Genomic DNA, 26,272 nt, shown 5'->3' with positions numbered 1-26,272 from the left:
CAAAATATGCTGCTTTCTCCTTGATTCGAGCCGCTTAAATCTTTTAGGGTTGTGTATATTTTTGTAAACCTGTTCAATTAAATATTTTTTGTTTTTTGGTACAAAAATATTTGCATTTAACAATAGACAATAAGAATTACAATGTTATCATCTTTTATATGAACATTTTTGCAAGAAACTGAAGGTCAAACTCCACATCATTTTAAAACTTTCTCATTGTTTCGAGCCCTTTGTTTGGTAGGTCATTAAGTGTTAATGTTTGCACAGTCTATTTCCATAAAGCAAATGTCTATAAAGATTGACTTCTTTTTCAGTTGTTAAAACAGTCAAAATATGCTCAGGATGCTTTTAATTTGAATATTGCCCACTGTGTAATTTCCTCTAGAAATAAATAATTTTTGATGTAAAATATTAAAAGAGGTATTTACTCAATTTTCCAGTGGTTTCATGACTATTAAATATTTTACAAGGCATTTTAAAATGTAAATGACACAAGTTTCTGATGGAAGAACATGCTGCTTGGGCATGAATTTTACTAAAACACAAGAGAAAGCTCGAATCTACGAGAAACATGCATATTAGATGTGTACATGCTCATTTTACCTTCAACATTCATTATTTTACATTTCATTTTTAGTTTGCATTGTAACATAACCGATAAATATCAAAATGTAAAAATATGTCAGGTCTTATTTATAGGACCATTTTTAACACAGCTTGATTTTTCAATGATCCTTTTTCAGGTACTTCCTGGCTGTGGATTCTCGTTTAGAGTCAATGCAGGAGAGAATCCTTACTACAGCAGTTGTAAGTGAACATTGTCTGCCTTTCTCTCTGGCAGGTGACATCATAGATCTAGTGAAATGACTTGCTGAAGACAAGGTAGCACTAGATAAAATAAAAAAATTTATCCAGGACCAGTGCAGCATATATGTGAATACTCATAAGGAAAATTTTGTGTCACTGAACATTGATGAGGCAACTAATAGAAATATTGACAAAGTGCTTAACATTATAGTGCAGTATTATGATGAAGAGTCAAACAAAGTTGTATTTGACCACTTAGGTTCAAGAATTCAGAATGTTGCTGCAGCTGCTGAAATTGTGAAGTCTATAGAAAGTGTTCTGTTAGATTATGAAATAAAGTGGACACAAGTTGTGAATGTTTTGATGGACAACTGTAGCATCATGAGGGGAGTGAAAGGAGGAGTTGAGACTCTTATAAGAGGAAAAAATGGTTGTCTTCTTGATGTCAGTGGGGACACGGTCCACATGATAAGCAATGTGGCCAAAACATTGATGAAAAATGTAGACAGTGTTCTTCAGAGTATTTGCTTTGACCAATACTATGAGGTAGAGAAGTCCCCAAAAGCGAAGGAAATTGTAAATGAAATGATGACTTTGATGAATGCTGAAATATCCAAGCATCTTATTAGACCAATCAGCAGCGGATTTCTCCAGATGTACAATGTCACCTCAAGGCTGGTAGAAGTGTTTTGACTACCTAACTGTTTATTACGCAGCATTTCTCACTGACTGGTATTATAAGTGAACTATAGTTAAAACCTATTAAGATTATTATTACACCCCTGTTAGGACTTTTAATGCACCAATCCTACCATGTAATTTTCACAGTCATTAATTAATTTATAAATTAAAGAAATGTGTTACTTGAATTAATGGCATTTCTAATAAAAAAGTAAATAAAAATATAAAGTATAGATGTTCTTGAAATATTTTGTTATTGTTATAAGTGACATAATCTAATATCTTGCTAGATTCAATAGTATTAGAATTTTTAAGATGAAATACTATGTGTAGATACACTCCTAGAAGAACCTCAAAAAATGATTTGTACGACTCTGAAATTACTAAAATTTCACAGCTTCCGGGGGCCTCCGGCCCCCTCGACCCCTGGCCAGGGCTCTGCCCTGGACCCACCGGGGGCCCATGCGGCCCCCTGGCCCCCAGCAATATTTTCAGGTTTTTCAAAATTTTATACTTGAACCCCTGCGCTTCCATAGAATCAATATTATTGCACGAAATTCATTTTGAAAATATTTCTGAAATGTCTAGGTCTGCAGCTCTCAAATACGGAAATATATGACATCCGAGGCATATACTGACACTTTTAGACAACATCCAAAAGGAACTTTTGAACGATTTGACGAAGTTCCAAAAATCTCCATTTACCCTTGCTCCATTACGGACCACTTTAGGATTTGTGTTTATTTCGAGTGCAAATATTTTTTCATAGATGAAAAGCTGACATGTCATGTTAAAGCCCAGGTATTTTCAAATTGTTAGAAAGTGCTGAAAATTGACTCCACATTAGCAAAAAAAAAAGGGAAAAAAAAGAAGTCCACACGCAAACATTTAGATGGGTGAACCCTGGCTGTTGACCAGTGCAAATGCAACTCGTTTTCCAGTTTAGCCTGTGAGCTAAAAATCGGTAAGTGCTATTATTTTAAGTTGATACTTTATGACTATGATTTAAAAGTACATTCGAATTTCTAATACTTTTATAACTTTTTAGCTCACCTGAACCGAGGGTTCAGGGTGAGCTATTAGTATGGGGTGGATGGTCCGGCGTATGTCGACAGGCGTCCGCCATCCACATTTTTACTTAAAACATCTTCTCCTCTGAAACTATATAATAGAAATACCTTTAAACCACTCTAATCATGAACCGCTCGATTGATCTTCATCAAACTTGGTCTGTAGCATCATTATATAGTCCTCTCCCAAATTTGTTCAAATGGGGGCACTCGGCCTCTTTTAGGGGCCGCTAGAGCTAACAATAGAAATACCTTTAAACAAGTTCTTATCATGAACCGCTTGATTGATCTTTATCAAACTTGGTCTGTAGCATCATTATATAGTCCTCTACCAAATTTGATCAAATGGGGGCACTTAACCCCTTTTAGGGGCCGCTAAATAGAAATACTTTAAAATAACTTCTCATCATGGTCTGTAGCATCATTATATGGTCCTCTCCCAAATTTGTTCAAATGGGGGCACTTGGCCCCTTGTAGAGGCCGCCTAAGACCTTAAAATAGAAAAACCTTTAAATAACTTCTTATTATGAGCCGCTTGGTGGATCTTCATCAAACTTGGTCTGTAGCATCAATATATGGTCCTTTCCAAAATTTGTTCAAATGGGGGCACTTGGCCCCTTTTAGGGGCTGCTAGAGCTAAAACTAGAAATATTTTTAAACAACTTCTTCTCATGAACCGCTTGATAGATCTTCATCAGACTTGGTCTGTAGCATCATTATAAGGTCCTCTTCCAAATTTATTCAAATGGGGGCACTTGGCCACTTTTAGGGGCCACTAGAGCTAAAAATAGAAATACCTTTAAACCACTTCTTATTATAAACCGCTTAATTGATCTTCATCAAACTTGGTCTGTAGCATCAATATAGTTATGGTCCTCTCCCAGATTTGTTCAAATGGCAGCACTTGGCCCCTTTTAGGGGCTGCTAGAGCTAAAAATAGAAATACCTTTAAAAATCTTTTTGATTTTAATTTTTTTAGATTATTCTTTAAATTGAATACTTTGTCACAAGCAAGATCTAATACAGTCAAGGTCTGCCTCAGGTGAGCGACTCTCTTGTCTTTTTGTGGAGTTAATTTCTAAAGGCTTAAGAGAGATATTCCACAAAAGTGCTTTAATAGATAGACTGTCTTGGCGAAAATGGGTCATTTTGCTTATAAATGACGTAAGTGCAGATGATGTAATTATTAATTAATATGTATATATTGGCAATAAAACATGTTTAAAGTAGATAAATACTGTCCAAAAGTTACTGCAGTTTAGTTTTACTTTTTATTTTGGCTTGTTAACTAATGAAATTTAAGCACTTTCTGATTTCGAAAAAAAGTTGCTTGACTGTCTGTGTAGGTTTTGTAGATTGTCCGACATTACATCAGAATCAACTGTTTAAATGCAGAGAAAATACTTAAGCAGGATTATATAATTATATGGTATTTCACGAAAGTTAATACTCCTGTAAACATTCTGCTTCAAACTACAGTGATTTCCAGTAACAAAAATCTGCATTTTGCTGCCTACACAAAACCATAACCCTCCTCTGAGTCTTTTACATGCCTGTGTGGAGAGATTTTTATTAATGAAAACATAATTGCTGCCATTTTCAGTTTATTTTCAATATGTTACCTGAAATAACTTCTTGTGTGCTCAGAAACCTAATTCAGATGTTAGGGTTAGGAAGATAAGCAGACATAGGTTTCTGCATATAGACAGGTTTTGTCAACAGCTTCAGATAAGGCTTAAATGCTTGTTATGTCTCCCCCTCCCCCATCCCCCACCCAACTGGGGGAGACATACAAACTTCATAGGGTGCTAAGACTTACAGAGAAGATGACCTCTGTTCTTTTTGAGGTAACTCAATCAAAGGTCAAGGTCATAGGGGCCAGGACATGGGAAACTGTTTCCAGTCCATAATTTGAGAACCACCTGACCCAGAATGTTTTAAACTTCACAGGATGATTGGGCATGTCTAGTAGATGACCCCTATTGATATTGCAGAAATTCTTTCAGAGATCAAGGTCACAGGGGACAGAACATGGAAAACTTTTTCTGTCCATACCTTGAGAACTATTTTGACACAGAACGTTGAAACTAAATGGTATGATTTTATAGTTTATTTATGTCTCATTCATTTACAAACATAAAAATATGATTTTATAGTTTATTTATGTCTCATTCATTTACAAACATAAAAATTTACATATTATAAATGACCATTGTAACTAAGAACTACAAGAGACAATATACAGACTCGAATGAAAAAAATAAAATGAATAGACATGCAGAGTAGATGATTCGCATTTCAGTCACTAAGCCAACCATCAGTGTCTCTCTGACTTCTTGCCAACCGTATTTTCCCCAAATGTTGGGACTCCCTTAAAGTTGGGACACCCTCAAAATTTATAAAATAGTTATTTTTCTTGTACCTAACATTTGGGACAAAATTTCTTTGGTATTTTTCTGTTCCTATAAGTTCGGACAGTATGTGAAGCAATATTGTTTTACCAACAAAAAGTAAGAAAAATCAAGGGGAAATGTAATTATATTCCTGTTATAATGCACTTGTCAAACTTCACAAACAAGCTGTATAATTTTAATCAATAATTTGATTGTCATTCTGTCAACTGCATATATTTCACAATCCTAAATTTATTACAATCATAATTTCTCAAACAATTATACAAGCAAATATTAATTTTAGTTTCAATCTTTGTCACTGCATAATCTTTTTAATCTGCCCCAAGGATAAAACTGCAGTGACACTTTATAAATGGCATGGAAAGAGCACAGTAAATTTGTCAAAATATTAGGCAAACAAGCTTTTCTTACTTGAAAATTTATTTATAATTTTTTTTTAAAAATGTATAAAAGTTAAAGATCCATTTAATCCAAAGACTCAAATTAGGGAAAAGAAAATCGTAATGTTTAGATTCATAATGTTTCCTATTTTAGTGAACTTAAAATCCCAACCACTTTTTGTCAGCATACACAAATTTTTGAAGGCGGAGTTAATTTTGCCTCAGACAGAGATGTAACCACTTTTACATGTCAATCAAAATGTTTAAACTTCAAAGGAAAACACACTGACAGTGTTCCTGCTTTTATCTTTGACTATGAATGGGCCACTGATATGCTGCACAATTCTTTTGATCCCTCTGCAGGTGGTGGGACATTAGGCACAGTTCAAAATTTTTTTAGTTGACTCAGTAGTTTTACAAGCACTAACATGATTCCTGGGGGTAAATATGACAACAGTTTGTATATATTTTTGTTCCTTTGTTGTTGTTTTTTTGGCCTTTCTAATTATTCCAGGTAAAATCAATGTCTCGAAAACTTTGGACATTTTTTCTATACATTTTTTTTTTTTAATTAAATCTTAGGACAGTAAAAAAAAAAAATTATTTTATTGTGTCCCAAAATTTGGGGAAAATACGGTTTTACTACTATGCTTTGGGGGAGACATTTGCTTTTCTACAAAAGCATTTTCTTGTTTTATAATTGCATTTTTATTTGATATTAGTAACAGCAATGGTTGTTCAGTTGACTACCATTTAAATTTTGGTTTCACATACCCCACCTGCATATATAGTGCTGAAAATTTTTAAGGAATAAATCTTGACTGTAGCATCTCAACCATAAATCATATGTGTAGAATGTTAGAGACCCTAGTTTCATATCTAAAAAATTTTATGCAGATTGAAGTCAGAACAGGTTTTGTGGCTATCTTAGGAATGCATGCAACTTTTGATGACCTTGTGGTAAGGGATGTGTTTGATTTAATAAAAAAGTATATGCACTATTCTAATCCAGTACAAGACATATCGATATGTATTCGTCAGATTTTCAATGCATTTGTGATAAATTTCAAAACAAAGTCATGGTTAAGATCACTTTTACAGAAAATAGACAAACAGGGTCTGTTAAGGATGAAGTGATTAAAATTAAAATTTAAAAGGTTATAGAATAGATAGTGTACAGCTAGACTCTGGACCTGTAAGGTCAACATTTCTGTAACTAAAATAGAAATTAATAAAAATGAAACTTACATCGAAAAGCCATTAAGATCAAGGGTCACTGTTACTAAAAATAGAGAAACGAAGTATAAACTCTTTGCTAATTATTAGAAAAGAGCTATTTAGATTCAGCTGTGTTAAATCTTACAATTTAGGAGTATAGCGATCAAAACACAGAAATATTTGATCAACGAAGATTGTCTTTAACAGCAGTCTACCCGACCATATCATGTTATGCCATACTGTCCTGTACGGTTGATACTTAAAATATTCTGTAAAAACTTGTCCCCCTATAAAAATTAATGCCATTTGTAAAGAAATAAAAAATAAACAATTGCTAAAAGCTATGTTCTACCTAGAAATGTGAAATTTCAGTACTAGGACATTATTGTAAATGCATCAAAAAGGTAATAATTCTTTGAAAATGGTGAGTTTTTAAATAGCCCGCCTGCTTAGCTCAGTAGGGAGAGCGTCGGTCTACGGGTCGCAAGTTCGATCCCCGGGCGGGCGTATGTTCTCCTTGACGATTTGATAAAAGACAGTGTGCATGAAATCATTCGTCCTCCACCTCATGTGGGGATGTTGGCAGTTTAACTTGGGGAGAACAGGTTTTTACTGGTACAGAATCCAAGAACACTGGTTAGGTTAACTGCCCGCCGTTACATGAATGAAATACTGTTGAAAAACGGCGTTAAACCCAAAACAAACAAACCTAGTAATGTGAAATTTTAGTACTGGGACATTATTGCAAATGCATATATGTAATAGTTCTTTGAAAATGGTGAGTTTTTAAAGGCACTGAACTGCCTGAAAGTTGTACCCCTTCATGCAGTCCTTTTCCAGAATTCAATTTATATACGAAAATAATGACAGTTGTTTTGTAGTCACAGTACTATATATTACATGTTTTATATGCTGTTCAATTTTCATGTGAAAAACAACCCTTTCTTTCAATGTTTTGGTGTTGTTTGAATTTTTTTCTCAGAATGTAAAGCTTAAAGCATTAAAATGGCCTGCTGTCTGAAAAATGTCAGTTTTCACCAAATTCCAAACTTGTCTTTCCAAGCAAGATACATGTATAACTGACTGAAGCATATCTGCAGGTTTATGTCAATTTATCTGACATGATATTGTTGTAGTTGGTTATAATAAACCTGAAAGTAAATATAATGTGAGTACTTCTTTCAATTAAAATAGGGCCAGAAAATTGTATACCTGTAGAAATGTGAGAACTGGGTGTTGTTGTTTGTCATAGTTTTCTATAGAACTCGGACATCAATAAAATTATCTCAAATGTATTGATTGATAAATTTTAATAATTTGTAAAATTATTTCCATCTTGTTTCTTTTTGTGTATTTTAAATAAACATGCGGGTTTTGGTTGAATGAGCCTATTTTATATCTCACTGTATGGAACAATATATTTGGTTCAAACATTTTTGTTTTTAATGAAACTCCATAGAATAATTTGATATATGACACTTTATCCTGTTTATTTTTTAGAAATGAGAGAAAAATCAAATTCATATAATTTGTATAAAAACATGGGCCTCCCATTGTGCAGAATGTGATATATTTGCTTTTGCGGCTATGAAGCTGTAGCTTGAGAGAACATATTGATGAATTGTATTAATAGAAAAGACATCTTTGTAAAGAACAGGATATTATGTAGTTTGGAGTGGTTACAGGCTGTGAAAATATCTGAGAAATTGAAACCTTGCTGGAATCGCAATTGTTTTGGCATTCAAGGACATAGTCTGAAACCTTTCCAACACCCCCACAAAAAGAGTTAAGGAAAAAAAAACAATGGGGTTATAATTGGGTTTTTTTCTCAGTGCTATTTTGTGCACTGTAAGCATGGATGCATTGTGAAAAAGATTTTGATTAGTGTCAGATGTGATGGATGTTTGTCTGTTTCACTGTCCATTCATCTACTTTTATCCATTTATAGTGTACTAAACTTTACATCATAGACAGATTGCCCGCTTCTGTTACTTGTCAGGTTTTAGAAACCAGTCGCCAAAGTGCTTAATTTTTCAAATAATTAAGCATTATAGATCTAAGGACCAACATACACTAGTCAGGGCTATGAATCACATCAATACCGGAACTAAAAGGAAAATATCTCCGATATCATTGCCGAGTGTCTTGACTTCACCATGACTCAATGGTTGCCCAGATAACTTTGGTATCTCAACTTCACATGACTGTTACCCAGATATCAGTACTGAATGCCTAACTACCAAGATTTCAGTAATGAGTGTCTTAACTGCATCATGACTGTTACTGAATGCCTAACTACAATATTTCAGTAATGAGTGTCTATACTTCACATGACTGTTACCCAGATATCTGTACTGAATGTTTAACTACCAAGATTTCAGTAATGAGTGTCTTAACTGCATCATGACTGTTACCCAGATATCAGTACTGAATGCCTAACTACCAAGATTTCAGTATTGAGTGTCTTAACTGCATCATGACTGTTACCCAAATATCAGTACTGAATGCCTAACTACCAAGATTTCAGTAATAAGTGTCTTAACTTCACATGACTGTTACCCAGATATCTGTACTGAATGTCTAACTACCAAGATTTCAGTAATGAGTGCACATGTCTTAACTGCATCATGACTGTTACCTAAATTATCTGTACTAAATGCCTAACTACCAAGATTTCAGTAATGAGTGTCTTAACTGCATCATGACTGTTACCCAGATATCAGTACTGAATGTCTAACTACCAAGATTTCAGTAATATATGTCTTAACTGCATCATGACTGTTACCCAGATATCAGTACTGAATGCCTAACTACCAAGATTAAAGTAATGAGTGTCTTAACTGCATCATGACTGTTACCCAGATATCAGTACTGAATGCCTAACTACCAAGATTTCAGTAATAAGTGTCTTAACTTCACATGACTGTTACCCAGATAACTGTACTGAATGTCTAACTACCAAGATTTCAGTAATGAGTGTCTTAACTGCATCATGACTGTTACCTAGATTATCTGTACTAAATGCCTAACTACCAAGATTTCAGTAATGAGTGTCTTAACTGCATCATGACTGTTACCCAGATATCAGTACTGAATGTCTAACTACCAAGATTTCAGTAATGAGTGTCTTAACTGCATCATGACTGTTACCCAGATATCAGTACTGAATGCCTAACTACCAAGATTTCAGTAATGAGTGTCTTAACTGCATCATGACTGTTACCTAGATATCTGTGCTGAGTTTCTCTTTTGCGACCTAACTGTTATCAGTGTGCTGAATGTCTCAACTTCACCATTACTGTTAACCAAAAATCAGTGCTGAAGATGGCACTCCCAAGTGTCTCAGATTCACATGACTGTTGTCTAGATATCTGTGATAAGTCTTTGAATTTTGCTTTGATTGATGTTGGTATATCTTTGAGTGTTTCAACCCCACAATAACTGTTGCCCTGATATCTATACCCATAATATCAGTGCAAAGTGTCTTTACTTCACTATGACTGTTACCCAAATGCATAATGTCCCAACTTCATTATGAATGTAAAGGGAATATCTGTGCCGAATATTTCAACTTCACTATAATATCAAGATATCGATGCTGTGTCCCATCTTCACCATAAATGTTTCCCAGATATCAGTACTGAATGTTCAAATTTTGCCATGATTGTAACCCAGATATCAGCAGTGAATGTCCCAGTGACACCATGAAACTTCTAAATGTCACTGCTGAATGTCTCAACTTCACCATAAATGTTTCCCAGATATCAGTGCTGAATGTTTCAATTTCTCCTTGATAATTATGTCTCCCACCACACAGTGGTGTGGGAGACATATTGATTTACTCCAGTCTGTCTGTCTGTCACAAAGCTTGTCCGCACTCTTAAGTCGAACATTTCTCATCCGATTTTCACCAAACTTAAATAAAATGTGTTTGACCATAAGACCTCGGCCAAGTTCGATAACTAGCCAAATCAGTCCAGACATATTGTAGTTATGGCCCTTGAATTACCAAAAATTGGCCTTTTTACTCTTTTCCGCATTCTAAGTCATACATTTCTCATCCGATCTTCACCAAACTTGAACAAAATGTGTTTGATCATGAGACCTTGGCCAAGTTCGATAACTAGCCAAATCGGTCCAAGCATTTTGGAGTTACGGCCCTTGAATTACCGAAAAATCAGCCTTTTTACTCTTGTCGCTCTCTAAGTCGAACATTTCTCATCCGATCTTCACCAAACTTAAACAAAATGTGTTTGACCATAAGACCTCAGGCAAGTTCGATAACTAGCCAAATCCACCCAGGCACTTTTGAGTTATGGCCCTTGAATTACTGATTGGATCCACTCGTCCAGACCATCTAATTGGATCCACTCGTCTTAACCATCTAGAGAAACTAGACATTTTTCATAGGGGCAGTTGTGGGAGACATGCGCTTTTCTCAAAAGCATCTCTAGTTACCTATATATCAGCACTGTATGTCCCAGTGTCACCATGAATGTTACCCTGATATCAGTTCCAAATGTCTCAACTCCACTATAAATGTTTCCCAGATATCAGTGCTGAATGTTTCAATTTCTCCATGATTATTACCCAGATATCAGCACTGAATGACACCATGAATGTTACCCAAATACCTATTTTACATCTCCATTACACCAGAAATCAGTGCTAAGTGTCCTGACTTCACTATGTTTCAGTGCAGTGTCGCAACTTCCCAATGTTTTATACCCAGATACATCTTGTTGAGAGTGACACCGTAGCCCAAATATCTGTGCTGAGTGTCTCCCCTGCTCTTTGTCTGTTGTCAGGGATCAGAATGCTGTTTACCATTATATAGGTTTATGTTTAGTTAATTAACCCTTACCCTGCTGAATTTCTATAATGGACCAGTCCATCATTCAATTTGGGCAGTACCATTTATTATTTGAAGAGGTACTATTCACTGAAAATTAACTGACTGAACAGCGAACCATGCAGACCATGATCAGCCTGCACAGATGTGCAGGCTGATCTTTGTCTGCACTGGTTGCAAAGCCAGAATCACTAAATGCCACCGGCAGGCTAAGGGTTAAGATTAATTAAAAAATGAAAATGAAAGAGATTGAGGAAATTTATTAGGGAGGAAAAATGAGAAGTTTTAATTGTTAACCATAAAATGTCACATTTTATTGAAATAACACATTGACATATCATAGAAAACAGTTCTTTTCACAGTAGTTGTAAATACAACATTGAATTTCTACAATAACAAGTTAAAGACGATTTTTGCTATCAAATATTGCCATTATCTGCGCTTATTTGAAAAAATGGGATACATTGAACAATTTAATTCATTTGATTTTAGAAAATCAGTCCCTGAATTATTTGCTTTGATAAAGTATATGAGCCGCGCCATGAGAAAACCAAAATAGTGGGTTTGCGACCAGCATGGATCCAGACCAGCCTGCGCATCCACGCAGTCTGGTCAGGCTCCATGCTGTTCGCTTTTAAAGCCTATTGGAATTGGAGAAACTGTTAGCGAACAGCATGGAGCCTGACCAGACTGCGCGGATGCGCAGGCTGGTCTGGATCCATGCTGGTCGCAAAACCACTGTGTTGGTTTTCTCATGGCACGGCTCATATATTGTATCAGCTGTTTTTACAATTTCTCTTGTGTTTTTATTTAATTGTGGAGATTTCTGATTTAAAGAAACTCCCTGGAGACTTCTACAGTATAAAAGTTAGCGGCTGTCTCACTTAATGTGAGGGTAAAATCACATCCTAAACATGGCAGTTTTAATAAGTGAACTTACTTATCTTATTCTACGTTATTTAATTGGTTTCCTTAAGAAAATTATCATCTTCAGATCACGCCCAAATTAAGTGTCCAGATTTTTATTTCAAATGGAGATTTTTATCAGGAATACCGCTGCAATGTATCCGCTAATTGGTAAAATAGAAAAACGGTTCACAGTTTAGTTGTATATTGATCACCATAGAAATGGTATTGGAATACGAGTCCGCTCTGTAAATGTGAGTGTCATTAGCCCACCGTGGTTTCAGTTGAAAACAGTCTCCATGGACAATTGTCATGTGGTATTGTTGAAGTGTCAAAGTCATTGTAACAGTGTTAAATGTTATTGGTCAAAACTGGATTTGGTGCTGAAATTGTGTTAGACTATTTGTATAAACCATAAAATTATTGTCATCTTTAAAGTGAATTCTTTACATGGTGTTTGAATAGGTGAAAATTCATTATTTTTATAGTTTCTATGTTGAAAATGGATTTGTTAGTTTAGAAAGTTTGACTACCTGTATAAGGTGTTAAAATTGTGCATTTTATGAGGAAATAAATATACAAAAAATACTTGATACTTCAAAACTTGCAATTGCTATTTTTTTTTTTTTTTCAAATTTAAATGTTACAACTTCCAGTATGCACACATAACATTTATGTATAAGTAAAAAATAGGTTAAAACTCTTGTAGTTTTTATTATTTTGTATTACAGATTTTAAATTTAGGAGAAGCAAATCGATTTTGATTACGGATTAAAGTGATTTGTATGAACAGGCAGAAATCTTCATCTTGGATAGAATGCAAGCACTGAATTTTAATTTAAAACTTAAAAAAGGAATCCATCATGGGATCTACTTTTCTGCGGAATCTGGAACATCACCAAAATAATTGCATAACATGAATGGCTTCCTTGATTATGTTGATCATTAAATTCAATTAATCAAACACATTTTGGTAATTGAACAGATTGTTTTAAGAAGCAGTTGAAAGTTTCAACATGACTGATAAGTTTTCAGCTCATAAACATAAAAACAACTCAAAAAAGTCAGTTTTAACATGCTGTACCTGTTGAACAATTAGGAAGTGTGCAGGTTATAGTTTTCCGAGATTTTTGTTGTTGGCTTTTTATTCATAAAAAATTAACATAATTGCAAGAAATTCTGCAAAAATAAGTTGATGGGTTAAAGTGGTTTTTTTGTTTGTTTTTTTTTTCAAATAAAAGCATTTTTGTTGAAGACAATGTGTTCAGAAGTTAAATGACTATTGTACATGTAGAGAATATGTTTGCTATATTGTATTATAATCTTGTTTTGTTTTTGTTGCAAAAATAATTGCCACTGTGAAAGTTTCTACTAAATATAAAGAGTGATTTCATTGAATAACAATTTAAATAGATTAATTCAGCCTAGAGACACTGGTATAGTCATCTTTTCTTAATTGTATGAAAAACTTTCAAACATTTTCTTCAGCCATATATATATATAATAACTTTTTTTATCAGAGGATACTTAATTAAGAAGTGTTGCAGTTCTTGATCTTTTCATTTAAATTGATTTCATTTTCTATTTCAGTGTGTGTGTGTATATATATAAATATATATATATATATATATATATAAACAAGATATAACCTTGACATTTTACAGTGCCTGATTAGACATTCAAGTTTGCATGAGAATATCTCATTAAAAGACTGTTCACCTTCAAATGATATATCAGGGCATCTAGTAGCCATCCAAAATGCATTTTAATGGTCTAAAGTAACAAAAAAATCTTGCGCCTAATTTCACCAGAGAACACCATTTTAAAAGAATTCTTTATTAGAATCTGTGCTATAAACTACACGGGTACCAAGAAAGGAATAATTCGAGAGAGAACCTGCTATACAGAAATAAGATATATAATAGACTATTTCAGGAAATGGCAAAGGTTGTAACAAAATAAGAAAGGAGATAGAAAAACGTGATTGATAGAATGCATTGGAATAACTGTGACATAGAACTTTTGTCGGAAAATGATTTTTGTATATGGACATTATGAAAGGAGTGGGATTTAGAACTTACGTTCTGTGGAGTAAATGTGTCAGAATCTATTAAAAATCACAACAAGAACATCTATTTGACCATTTAAGAAAGAAAATAAAATATACAATTCATTAATGTATTGAATTTGGGTAGTAAAATTGTGACAAAGTAAAACAACGAAGAGAGAAAAAACAGTTGATCAATTTATTCCCACAAATTAGTGTTGAGAAAGAAGGAGAAAAGTGGGATATATGAATGTATGTTAGGGAATGGTTGTGTGACAAAATGAAGTTATGGAGTCTAACAGTGTTACAAGTGTTCTCAGGTAAGTTGCTTTGGGTTGCTATAGTTTCTGTTATGTTGACCGTTTTGTGTTTTGTGAAAGGTAATATTGAAAAATTTGAAGGAGTATTTCCTTGTGGAGAAATACATACATTACTGAATGTAAAAATGTGTATTTCAATAAAGACATTCATTACAGTGAAGCAATATTCTGTATCGCTTTGTTGGATGCAAAAGACAATCAGACAGGTCAATACTATTGGGGGAGTTGGCGGTGGTGAAAATCTTACAGAAAATGGGAATTTTCACAAAATTCACTTGAAGATGTTAACAACGTATTTGCTTTATTTTGCAGTATGTTACATATAACGTATAATTTAAACTCTCTTTCAGAGTTTATATTATACGTTACGAGGATCTGTTATAAAGTATTAGTGTATTGCTTGTTTGAATTTCAAAATTTATTTATCAGTAAGAAAATCAAAAATAAAACAAATTTCTGTATGGGCAATATTTCAACATAATTTTCATTTACATGACTGAAAAACTGTAAATGCCTTATTTTCTGTATTTTTGCTACATTTGTTTACTTTTCCAAAAAAGAACAAACTTCTGTTCACCCTTTACCATGTGTATAAGCATTAAAAGTAAGAGGGTACCCTATCATCAAGTTTAGCTGAAAAATTCTAGAGTTAAAATAAGGCTGTCACAAGATCTCACCAAAATAAGTGATCAGTCACAGTTAGGTAAAAACACTTTGATCCTGCTCAGTCTGCATAACTGTAACAAGTCGGGCTCAGTCTCAGAGCAGAGTTAGTATATTAAAGTTCAGCTGGTATTATAAGAGATGGGGCAAATATTTCCCAATAATAGAATTTGTTCAAACTTTGTATATGAAAACAGTTTCATGTTAGAAACAGAAAAATGCAAAAAAATCATAGGTCACCATGCTTGTTTAGGAGTTATCTATCCTTAAAACTGGATTTTTCTTCAAATTCACATATTCAAGGGCAGATAACTCCTGAACAATGGTGACCTTCGATTTTTTTTTCATAATTATCTGTTTCTAACATGACAGTCACAGTGTTAATATACAAACTTTGAACAAATTCTATTATTGGGATTTTTTTTACCCAAAACTGCCGCATGCGACTTCTTCATTTCATTTTTGAGTTTCATTGTCATAAGATACAGGTGGAGTATGTTTTAAGTTACAGTCTCCTCAGTTTTGCTGAGTTATAGCTCCTTTTCAACTAAAAATTCTGCAAAATATCAGTGTCAGTTCCATAACACTTTAATGGATGAATGGACAATAGAATTCATTTTTGGTACTCCAGTACATGATTACATGGGGCAGCCAAAGTTCAATTCCAGTTACATTTCATCAGTTTTTAGCAGAGTTATGGCCCTATTCTGACAACATTTTGCTAAGCATTGGAGTACTGGTTTGATGCACAGGTAAATGATTATAAATACAGAGGAGGATCGATTTCGGTTACAATTCATTAAATTTTGGCAAAGTCATCACCACCTTCCAACTAATAATTTGGTTGTCAGATCAATCCATATAACTGTTATACACAGAAGTGTTATTCTAAAAATCAAGTTCATTTTACAGCTGTCTTTATTCCGTACAGGAAGGGCAAGTGATTTTAAATTTTTGAATAATAAGTGGTACTGCCCAAATTGAATAATGGACCAGTCAATTTTAGAAATATAGCAGGGTAAAGGTTAAGCCATCCAAAAGACTGACCATTCCAGTTTGCATAACACTACATGAATGATTTGAATACTTTAAGATCACCAAACAAGGATTATAAAGGGCGCATTAACTAACTTCTTTCAAAGTTGGCCAGTTTTGCTGTAAACATTTATTGCTTTCCCAAATGCTATGATTTCCCCCAAAACATTAATAAAATGTCTATTGAATATTGAATTTAAGAAACCAGTCATTATTTTCCAGCAATATTTACATATCAAACATGTTTGAACAGACAGCATTGTTTGACAAGTGAAAGAAACAGAATGGTGAAACACAAAATTTTGTAAATTTATTGAAATTTGTTTTGTAAACACATCCTTTTAAAGGATATCTATAGTTACTGTTTATAGATGCATATTATTGCTATTTATTGCATCTTACGAAATTCTATTTATAGCATCTTTTTATTGTACAACTTAAACTTCTTAAGGTAATGAACCCGTAATAAATACAGTACAACCTCTCCAGAGTGGCCCTCTCTTAAGCAAAAACCTCTATAACAACATCATCAGAATTTCCCTAAGCTGAAATATACTATCAAATTTACCTCTCCAGAACAAAAACCTCTAAATAACAGTCAATATTTGTATCCCCCTAAGGGTGTTGCTCTACAGAGGTTGCACTGTATTGGTAATTTCTGTGCCATTAGGTATTCTCCATATAGAACTTCGGCATTCTTTGTCTGGTGGCTTGTACGAGCTTCATTAGCAGCCAGAGAAAATCGAAGTAGCATCGGGAGATTTCGTAATCTCACGTAAATTGCCAATTGTCATTATGGGTGCATTTCCTACAAAGTACCCTGTGATCATCATTAATTGTGACATCATAATTTATCATCATGTGAGAAGAAAATCTTGTTATAATCTCATTAACAAAGTTTGTATTTTTAAGAAGTGGAGAACTAAATAAGTTCTATACCAGCATCTTAATCACTAATTAAATTAGCTAATTTACATAATTAAGAAATAAAAGTTTAAGTTGAATCAAATATTTCTCATTAGCTTATTCACACAAATTTTTGTGTGACATAATTATTGAAAGAAAAGCAATGTGTTCTTTTTTGGATATCTTCTTAATGTAGGCTCTGCGGATGCGCAGGCTGGTCTGGATCCATGCTGGTCGCATACCCACTATGTTGGTTTTCCCATGGCATGGCTCATTTGGTGTTTTGTGACAGTTAAACTTCTGTTTTGATATTTCAGATATAACTTACATGTAATCTTCTAACTGTTTTGTTTAAAAATAATTATGTTTGCCATAAGCTCAGAAAAAAACAGATCTCATTCATTGTAACACCGAAAGTGGTACAAATGTACTGACTTGGGCTAGGTATATAGTCGGCTTCAACAAAATAAGTCAGTATAATAAACAAAAATTTAAATCCAACAAAAAACAAAATAAAAAACATTTTTAGCTTGACTATTTGAAGAATAAGTAGAGCTATCCTACTCACTACAGCGTTGGCGTCACACCTTTGTTAAGTTTTTCGTACCAGTCTACATTTTGACAAAACCTTTTGAGATAAATTTGAAAGTTTCAACATCTGTGTACCATCACCTTATCCAGTTTTAGGCAAGAGTACTTAACTCCATCAAGGATTTTGGCTGAATTGTGGCCCCTTTTAACTTACAAACCTTGGTTAAGTTTTTCGTACCCGGTGTTCATATTTTGTTTAAACTGTTGACATATGGCTTTGAAACTTTTATCACTTGTTTATTATAATAATTTCTATGTGTAGGCAAGAGTACATTACTCTGTCAAGTATTTTGGCTGAATTATGGCCCTTTTTGGACTTGGAAATTGGCTCGGTTTTGTACAAGTCAGTCTCAGTTTTCTCAAAACTATTTGACATGTGTCTTTGAAACTTTGAACACTTTTTTATCATCATGATTTCCATCTGTAGGCAAGAGTGCATAACTCTGTCAACTATTTTGGCTGAATTATGGCCCTTTTTGGACTTGGAAATCAGTTAAATTTTTTATACCAGTCCATATTTTGCCTAATCTATTTGTCATATGGCTTTGAAACTTCAAATAGTTGAACCCGCTGTCGTTCTTTTTGCGTGCAAGTGTGTGCATGCTTTAATAATCGTCATTGGTAATATCAGTAAGTTTATGTTTGAGGATATCATAAGATACAGAATGTACTCCATTCCAGATGCTTACCTGCATAACTTTGACATTCATCAAGGGATTTTGAAATTACTTGGCACAAATGTTCCTCATAATGAGATGATGTGTCATGCGCAAGACCCAGACCCGTAGCTCTAAGGTCAAGGTCACACTTAGAGGTTAAAGGTTAACATGGTCTGTTTCTTGTCTGGTCAATAACTCTGCCATTCGTCAAGGGATTTTGGAATTACATGGCACAAATGTTAACCATAATGAGACAACTTGTCTTGTGCAAGACCAATACCCCTAGTTCTAAGGTCAAGGTCACACTTTATGGTTAAATGTTACCTTGGTCTGTTTCTTGTCTGGTCAATAACTCTGCCATTCATCAAGTGATTTTGAAATTACTTGGCACAAATATTTCCTCTAATAAGTTGATTTGTCATGCACAAGACCAAAACCTCTAGCTCCAAGGTCAAGTTCACTCTTGGAGATTTTTGGGGTTTCTTTGGTGTCTTTATTATGCATTGGTGTATTTAAATAAGTTGGCATTGATATTAACCATTGCAAGACATTGTGTCAAACAATTGTAGACTTGTAGAATGCAAACCAAGGCCCAAGTTATAAGTTAACGGTATGTATTGGTAAATGCATCAACAGTCATTAGGTTGATATGTATCAACAGTAGAATTAATTTTTTCTGGTGTGTAATTGTTGTTTTAGTACCATAAGTGTCATGCATTTCATTTGTTTATTAATTTCCTCCCTTTGATAAAATATTTCATTACTTTTTAGCTCACCTGAGCACAAAGTGTTCAAGGTGAGCTTTTGTGATTGCCCTGTGTCCGTCGTCCGTTGTCGGCGTCGGCATCAACAATTTGACTGTTAACACTCTAGAGGTCACAATTTTGGCCCAATCTTAATGAAACTTGGTCAGAATGTTACCCTCAATAAAATCTTGGATGAGTTCAATATTGGGTCATCTGGGGTCAAAAACTAGGTCACCAGGTCAAATCAAAGGAAAGGCTTGTTAACACTCTAGAGGTCACATTTTTGGCCCAATCTTAATAAAACTTGGTCAGAATGCTACCCTCAATAAAGTCTTGGATGAGTTTGAAATTGGGTCATCCGGGGTCAAAAACTAGGTCACCAGGTCAAAGCAAAGGAAAAACTTGTTAACATTGTAGAGGCCACATATATGATTGTATCTTCATGAAACTTGGTCAGAATGTTAATCATGATTATCTATAGGTCAAGTTCAAATCTGGGTCAGGTGGGGTTAAAAACTAGGTCACTAGGTCAATTTAAAGGAAAGCTTGTTAACACTCTAGAGGCCACATTTATGACTGTATCTTCATGAAACTTAGTCAGAATGTTAATCTTGGTGATCTTTAGGTCAAGTTCGATCTGGTCTTGTGGGGTCAAAAACTAGGTCACAGGGTCAAATCAAAGGAATAGCTTTTTAACACTTTAGAGGCCACATTTATGACCATATCTTAATGAAACTTTGTCAGAATGTTAATCTTGATGATCTTTAAGTCAATAGGTCAGCTGAGCGATACAGGGCCTTCATGGCCCTTTTGTTTATTTAGTTTTCCTTACCAATTTAAACCAATAATAGATTTCCAGACATTTTCAAACTCCATAATGTCTTTGAATTATATGATACATAGTTATGACTTATGTACATTGTTAGTATGTTGCCCTATCCCTGCGGAAAAATTCATGGACAAATCATGGTTAAAACATGGTAAAACCATGGTAAATGACCAGGATTCGGCTATGATATAGATACATTATGACCATGGTTGAAACATGGTTTGACCAGGTATGTCAAATGGAACATTACCACATCGAAGTTGGAACATGGTCACAGGAAATTGTAAACTGACAATGATATGAACGTGTCATCTGAGAGCTATACGGCAATGATTTGAACATGTTCAGATCAGTTCCAGATCATTTCAGCAATATCATGGACAATTCATAGTCCTATCACAGGTATGACATGTCTGTTATAGCCATGATGTGACAATGTTTCTTTTACAATACCTGGTCAAACCATGTTTTAGACAGATTATGGTCAAATTAAAGCCATTTCAGATCTTTTACCATTTGCCTGAAATGGCTTTAATTTGACCATAATCTGGCCATGTCTAAAACATGGTTTGACCAGGTATGTCAAATGGAACATTGTCACATCATGGCTATAACAGACATGACGTACCTGTGATATGACTATGAGTTGTCCATGATATTGCTGAAATGATCTGGAACTGATTTGAACATGTCCAGATCATTGCCAGATCGCTCTCAGATAACACGTTTATATCATTGTCAGTTCACATTTATTTCTTGTGACCATGTTCCAGCTTCGATGTGGTAATGTTTCATTTGACATACCTGGTCAAACCATGTTTCAACCATGGTCATAATGTATCTATATCATAGCCGAAACCTGGTCATTTACCATTTTTTAACCATGGTTATACCATGGTTTGTCCATGAATTTTCCGCAGCTCATTCCGATTCTATTATTATTTTACTGCTGTACATACCTGAGAAGCAGAAGTTTTACATAATAAGGTTCCGGATTTCAAATTTAGGGGGCCTTGTCTTTTCATGTCGGTATTGTTTTCAAAAGTGACGAAATAACCTAAAAAATGTGAGTTACAGTACCTATTTTTATTTATGATGTGATGCCAAGATGAAAACTGATGACAATTGTGTCTTCACAAAACTATTGACATTTACTATCAAAATACAGATCATAAAGCACCCACTACACTAAATCATTCATTTCTACAGCATTTCAATGAGAAAAAATATGCATTGCAGCTATAAATAATAATGAACAACAAAAAAGAAAGATCTACAATTTTTGTGCCAAAACATAGTGCTCTGTGAAAATAACACATTGTGAAAATTACAATCTTGACTTTCTTAAAGTTACTGAATTGTACAGATTATTGTATGACCAGTGTATAACCAGAGTTTTGTCAGTATTTGTTTCTGAATTATTAGTAAGTTATAAAATTATATCTAGTGTTAATATTATTGTTATACAGGAAAATGATTATGTGACTGTCCTATGTTGATGGTCTAAACAGGTCTGATGCAGGCTAACTGTTAGGATTATAAAGTGCATGATATGGATTTAATATGGCCATGCAAATAAACAATGTCAAAATAGTGCCACTTTAACTTAGAATACATCTTGTCACCATGATATGGAAGGAACAGTTTATATGGCACTGATTTGACCTTAATGTAATCATGGTCAAAACAAATCAATTTGAAAAGAATATGAGTTGGCCATAATATGACCATGAAATTCAGACATTGTCAGAACATTGCCACTTCAGGAAACTGTTTCAACATTGGTATGGAAATGGAATATTGGATGACATTGATTTGACTATGATATGATCATGGTCAAAACAGGCCCAGTAAAGGTAAATTTTTCCAAGAACATGAGGTGACCATAATATGACCATGAAATTCAACCAAAGTCAAAACATTGCTACTTCAAAAAACATGATTTCACCATGATCTGGAAGTGAAATATTTTCATGATATTAATATGACAATAATTTGACCATGGTCAAAACAGGTCTATTACCCTGACTATGTTTATCATTGATGTGAACATGGTCAAATCATAGTTGCAACATGGACATTTCATTACCATTGATTTTTATGATTGACAAAACATATCCATTTCATTGTTGGCCATGGTTCAAACATGGCCATCAATGATATGGCAATGGTCATAAATGCAGGGATTACTTGGAATATGTTTTATTGGCATGCAATATGTTTTGTGAAAAATGTCCCTAGGCGGGGGACGTTGGTAAACAAATGTTACAAATTCATGTGATATCATAAAATGAATTATGGATATCACACAATAGTGATGGCACCCCATACATTTGTACTTTTGGAAATAGTATGTACTCAGATTATGCCTGTTGGACACTCTTTTTTATTTGTTTCACAGAATCTTTCTGTGGATATGTGGACATACACCCAAACTGAAGTCTACTGTGACTTACTATAATACAAAAAGCATGTTGTTATTTTATTCAGAAATTTGAATAACGTATATCCAGAGTCAGTTTTTGTCATCGCATGCACTATGTTTGCTTTAGGTGCATTGCAAAACCCATTCTCACGATTGCTAATGGGCTTTTCAAGTGCAGAATCAATTTAAATTCTTAGATATGTTTAGCATCACAAAATAAATATTTTCTATAATCTTGTAGAGAAAGAAGGCATCAATTTTACATGATCCCACTTTGTGGTTTTGCTGCTTTTCTCTATACCCTGCCAATAATGTACTTGTTACTCCAGGGACGAATATGGTAAAATCTTGTAAATTCATTGCCTCTTTAAACAGATCGGGAGAACATTAAAGGCAATATGCCATGTGCACTTCATGTAATTCCTTACGGTTTTGTGAATGAATTGACGCAGCTCTTCACGGAACAGGAAGTAGTTTTTCTGTGAGACTTTGTAAGTTAGGTATTGGCATGTTGTTGACACCAAGAACATGTTAATTTCAGGTTTTAATTGTGGGAATTCTGTCAATTAAGGGAGTGCCTTGGAATTCAATGGTCTCTCATTTGTGAGCCTGCTTTGAAGCTTTAAGCATTGGTAATTTTATCAATCTAAAATTGAGTTGTGTTGTTTCGTGGCTTTAATGACTTACATTTAGTATACTTGTATGTGAACATAAATATTTCTGTAAATGGTACTGTTTACTTGCATGTCTGCATATTTTTTCAGAGATGACTTAGTCATACTTAGTTAATGCTGACATAATTTTTTTATATTTATATGATAGGAATTTTTTTTGCTTTAACGTTGGCCTGAGACCCCTCCGCCTACACTTGTGGACGTTTTTAAAGCTAGACATTCTGCATTTTCCTCTCAGCTGTGTATTTCTTCAAAAAAAAGGTCTTATTTACCTCTCCCTCTTTCTCTCTCTGACTCTTGGTTACTTTGTTGATTGTCAGTTGCATCCTTTTTAGAAGAATGTTCAGACAGTAGAGAGAAGCACACAGCCTTTGGCTAAATGTGTAATGAAATTTTAACCTGTTTCCATCTTACTGTCTTACAATGGAAATTCATACATCTTCAGTTATCAGCAGCAGTGCCTAACCAGATGTATATGAGATGTTTCCATCTCAGAAATATAATGATATTTCTTACTGGGTGGAAAAGAAAGAAGAAGCTATTATGTCTCGACTTGAAAACAGAAATGGCTGCTAAGAAACTGGCTTGGTTTTGTCACATTTCATGAAAAATTATAGGAATTACAACTAGAGATGCTGGTCAGACACTTAACCGAAGCTCGTCGATAATGTCAGTAAATACAATTTAGGAAAGGGTCACAATCCTGACATTGGCAAACACTGTTTCCGCCATTAGATAATTGTGTTACTTTCAACAGGAGGAAGGTTTAAATCAATTATCGTTTTTGTATCATCCATGTAATTTGAAACTCTTTATTGAATTCTTAGGTTGGCATGCAATTTGAATCTTAGGATTAAATTTCCAAATCAAGAAATGCGATGTTAATGAAAATAAACAGTACAAGTAAGAAAAAGAAGGAACATGTGCAGTAGACACTGGATGAAGAGAGTACATTAGGGTCCCCAAAATGTGGTCTTTCAACAGAATGGGTTCTTAATTAATACATTTTGAGAAAATGTGCTGAACAATTTCATCAAATTTTGTTTTAATTTGGAGAGTACTTCTCCCAGTCAACTGACTGTTGGAATTGTTTGCTCAAAGCTTGGCTATTATATATTTGTACAAACCTATCCGAAAAATAGATGATAGGTCTATATATACTTTTTAAGATTTCTTAATTTTTCGGGTTGCTTTGTTTCATCAGAAATTGATTAGAGTCAGTCACATTCAGGCATTGGTGAATGATATAGTTAATCGGCCTTGAATTGAATTTTTTGTCAGTACAGTAACATTATTATAACCTTAATATTTTCTTAATGACTTTGGACAGATACATATTTTTGTTTCAGATAATACAAATAGAAAACAAAAATTTGGTATTAAAGTCTAAAAAGATATTCTCAGAAATAAGGAGCCTTTAATGTTAATTATTTCAGATGTATCAGAATTGATACTGAAAAAAGCAGGCCAAGAGGGAACACTCTCCAGATCTCCCTGTTAATATGACAAGATGTTTTCTTTCAGTATCTTGAGAGTTTGGCTGTTAATGCAACATTTCTTCAATAAGCAGGTTGATTTGAATGGAACTGACAGATTCTTTACAGAAATGGCCCGTGATATGACAGCATATGATGCGTGTGTCATTTATATGTTAGCAAAGATGTAATTGTCAAGCCCTACACAGGCTTCCTCGATGAAGACTTTGCTGCTAAAATCTTATCACTGAACAATCGGGCCAGAAAATTGAAGAAAAGTGTGAAGCATGTAATTGGAAGCAAATCAGCCAAGCCTTCGTGCCAACAGCAAACACAGAACTAACAAGTAATGTTTTATTCCAGATGAGCATACATACATTCTAGTTTTACATTTATAAATGATACCTAGTATTGAATGATTTTGTGAATGTCAGATTATCATAATTTGATTTTAGCTCATCTGATTTTTTTTTTAAAAATGATGAGTTATTGTTATCACTTGATCGGCACCTTTTGGACTTAGAAAATCAGATTTCTTGGTTAAGTTTGGTGTTTAGGTCAGCTTTTCTCCTTAACTATCAAAGCTATTGCTTTTAAACTTGCAACCATTGTTCACCATCATAAGCTGACCCTTTACAACAAGAAACATAACTCCGTCCTGCTTTTTGCAAGAATTATGGCCCCTTTTGGACTTAGAAAATACCAGATTTCTTGGTTAAGTTTTATGTTTAGGTAAACTTTTCTCCAAACTATCAAAGCTATCGCTTTGAAACTTGCAGCACTTGTTCACCATCATAAGCTGACTCTGTACAGCAAGAAACATAACTCCATTCTGCCTTTTGCAAGAGTTATGGCCCTTTTTGGACTTAGGAAATCATGGGTAGGACAATATTTCTATTATACAGAGACAAAAAAATCAGATGAGCTTTTGTACCCGCAAGGTGGTGCTCTTGTTTGTTTTGGGGTAGATGGGATTAATTTCTCTGGGTATGCTTACTATTTACACAAGTCTGCACTTTATCTCCAAAACTTCCATTCACATTTCTATGAAATTGGTATAAAGTCTAGTTGTGTATATTTCTGGCACATCTTGCACCGGTAGTTTTTACAGAGTTATGACCCCTTAAAGGTAACTTTTTGATAAAATATGTCCAGATTACTATTCCTATACAATTGATGGGATTTGAATGAACCTTCGTAGGAATGATCATTAGCAATTAATCAAGCCTAGTTGTACCCCCTGAACAACAAAGTTGTAAGGGGGGGTATACTGGTTTCAGGTTGTCCGTCCATCTGTCTGTCCGTAGACACAATCTTGTACGCACCATCTCTCCTCATCCCCTAGACACAATTTAATGAAACTTCGCACAAGTGATCAGTAACAAAAGTAGTTGTGCATGGGGCATGTTAGGTTCTTTCAGAAAAAAAATTTGCAGAGTTACAGGACTTTGTTTTTTGTTACTATATTATATACATGGACACAATCTTGTGCGCACCATCTCTCCTCATCCCCTTGACACAGTTTAATGAAACTTCACACAAGTGATCAGTAACAACAGTAGTTGTGCATGGGG

The 26,272-nt window shown here is 34.2% G+C and overlaps 1 protein-coding gene across 4 annotated transcripts in view; it reads left to right on the top strand.

Moving 5' to 3' along the window:
• The window catches only part of LOC123561484 (uncharacterized), a 310,602-nt gene that overhangs the window by 97,631 nt on the left and 186,699 nt on the right, over positions 1-26,272 (top strand). Inside the window, exon 1 of one of the 4 annotated variants that reach the window (XM_053553142.1) lies at positions 14,058-14,695. The exons of the other annotated variants lie outside the window; for them this stretch is intronic. Within the exon in view, the coding sequence (XP_053409117.1) occupies positions 14,626-14,695 (70 nt within the window). The 5' untranslated portion in view covers positions 14,058-14,625. Of the gene's footprint in view, positions 1-14,057; positions 14,696-26,272 lie in introns of those variants that run through there. 4 annotated transcript variants of the gene reach the window in all.

Source organism: Mercenaria mercenaria, chromosome 10 (genome assembly GCF_021730395.1).
Source record: "Mercenaria mercenaria strain notata chromosome 10, MADL_Memer_1, whole genome shotgun sequence".
Lineage (NCBI taxonomy): Eukaryota > Metazoa > Mollusca > Bivalvia > Venerida > Veneridae > Mercenaria > Mercenaria mercenaria.
Note: the sequence above shows the minus strand (reverse complement) of the source record. Positions and strands in the feature narration are given on the sequence as shown.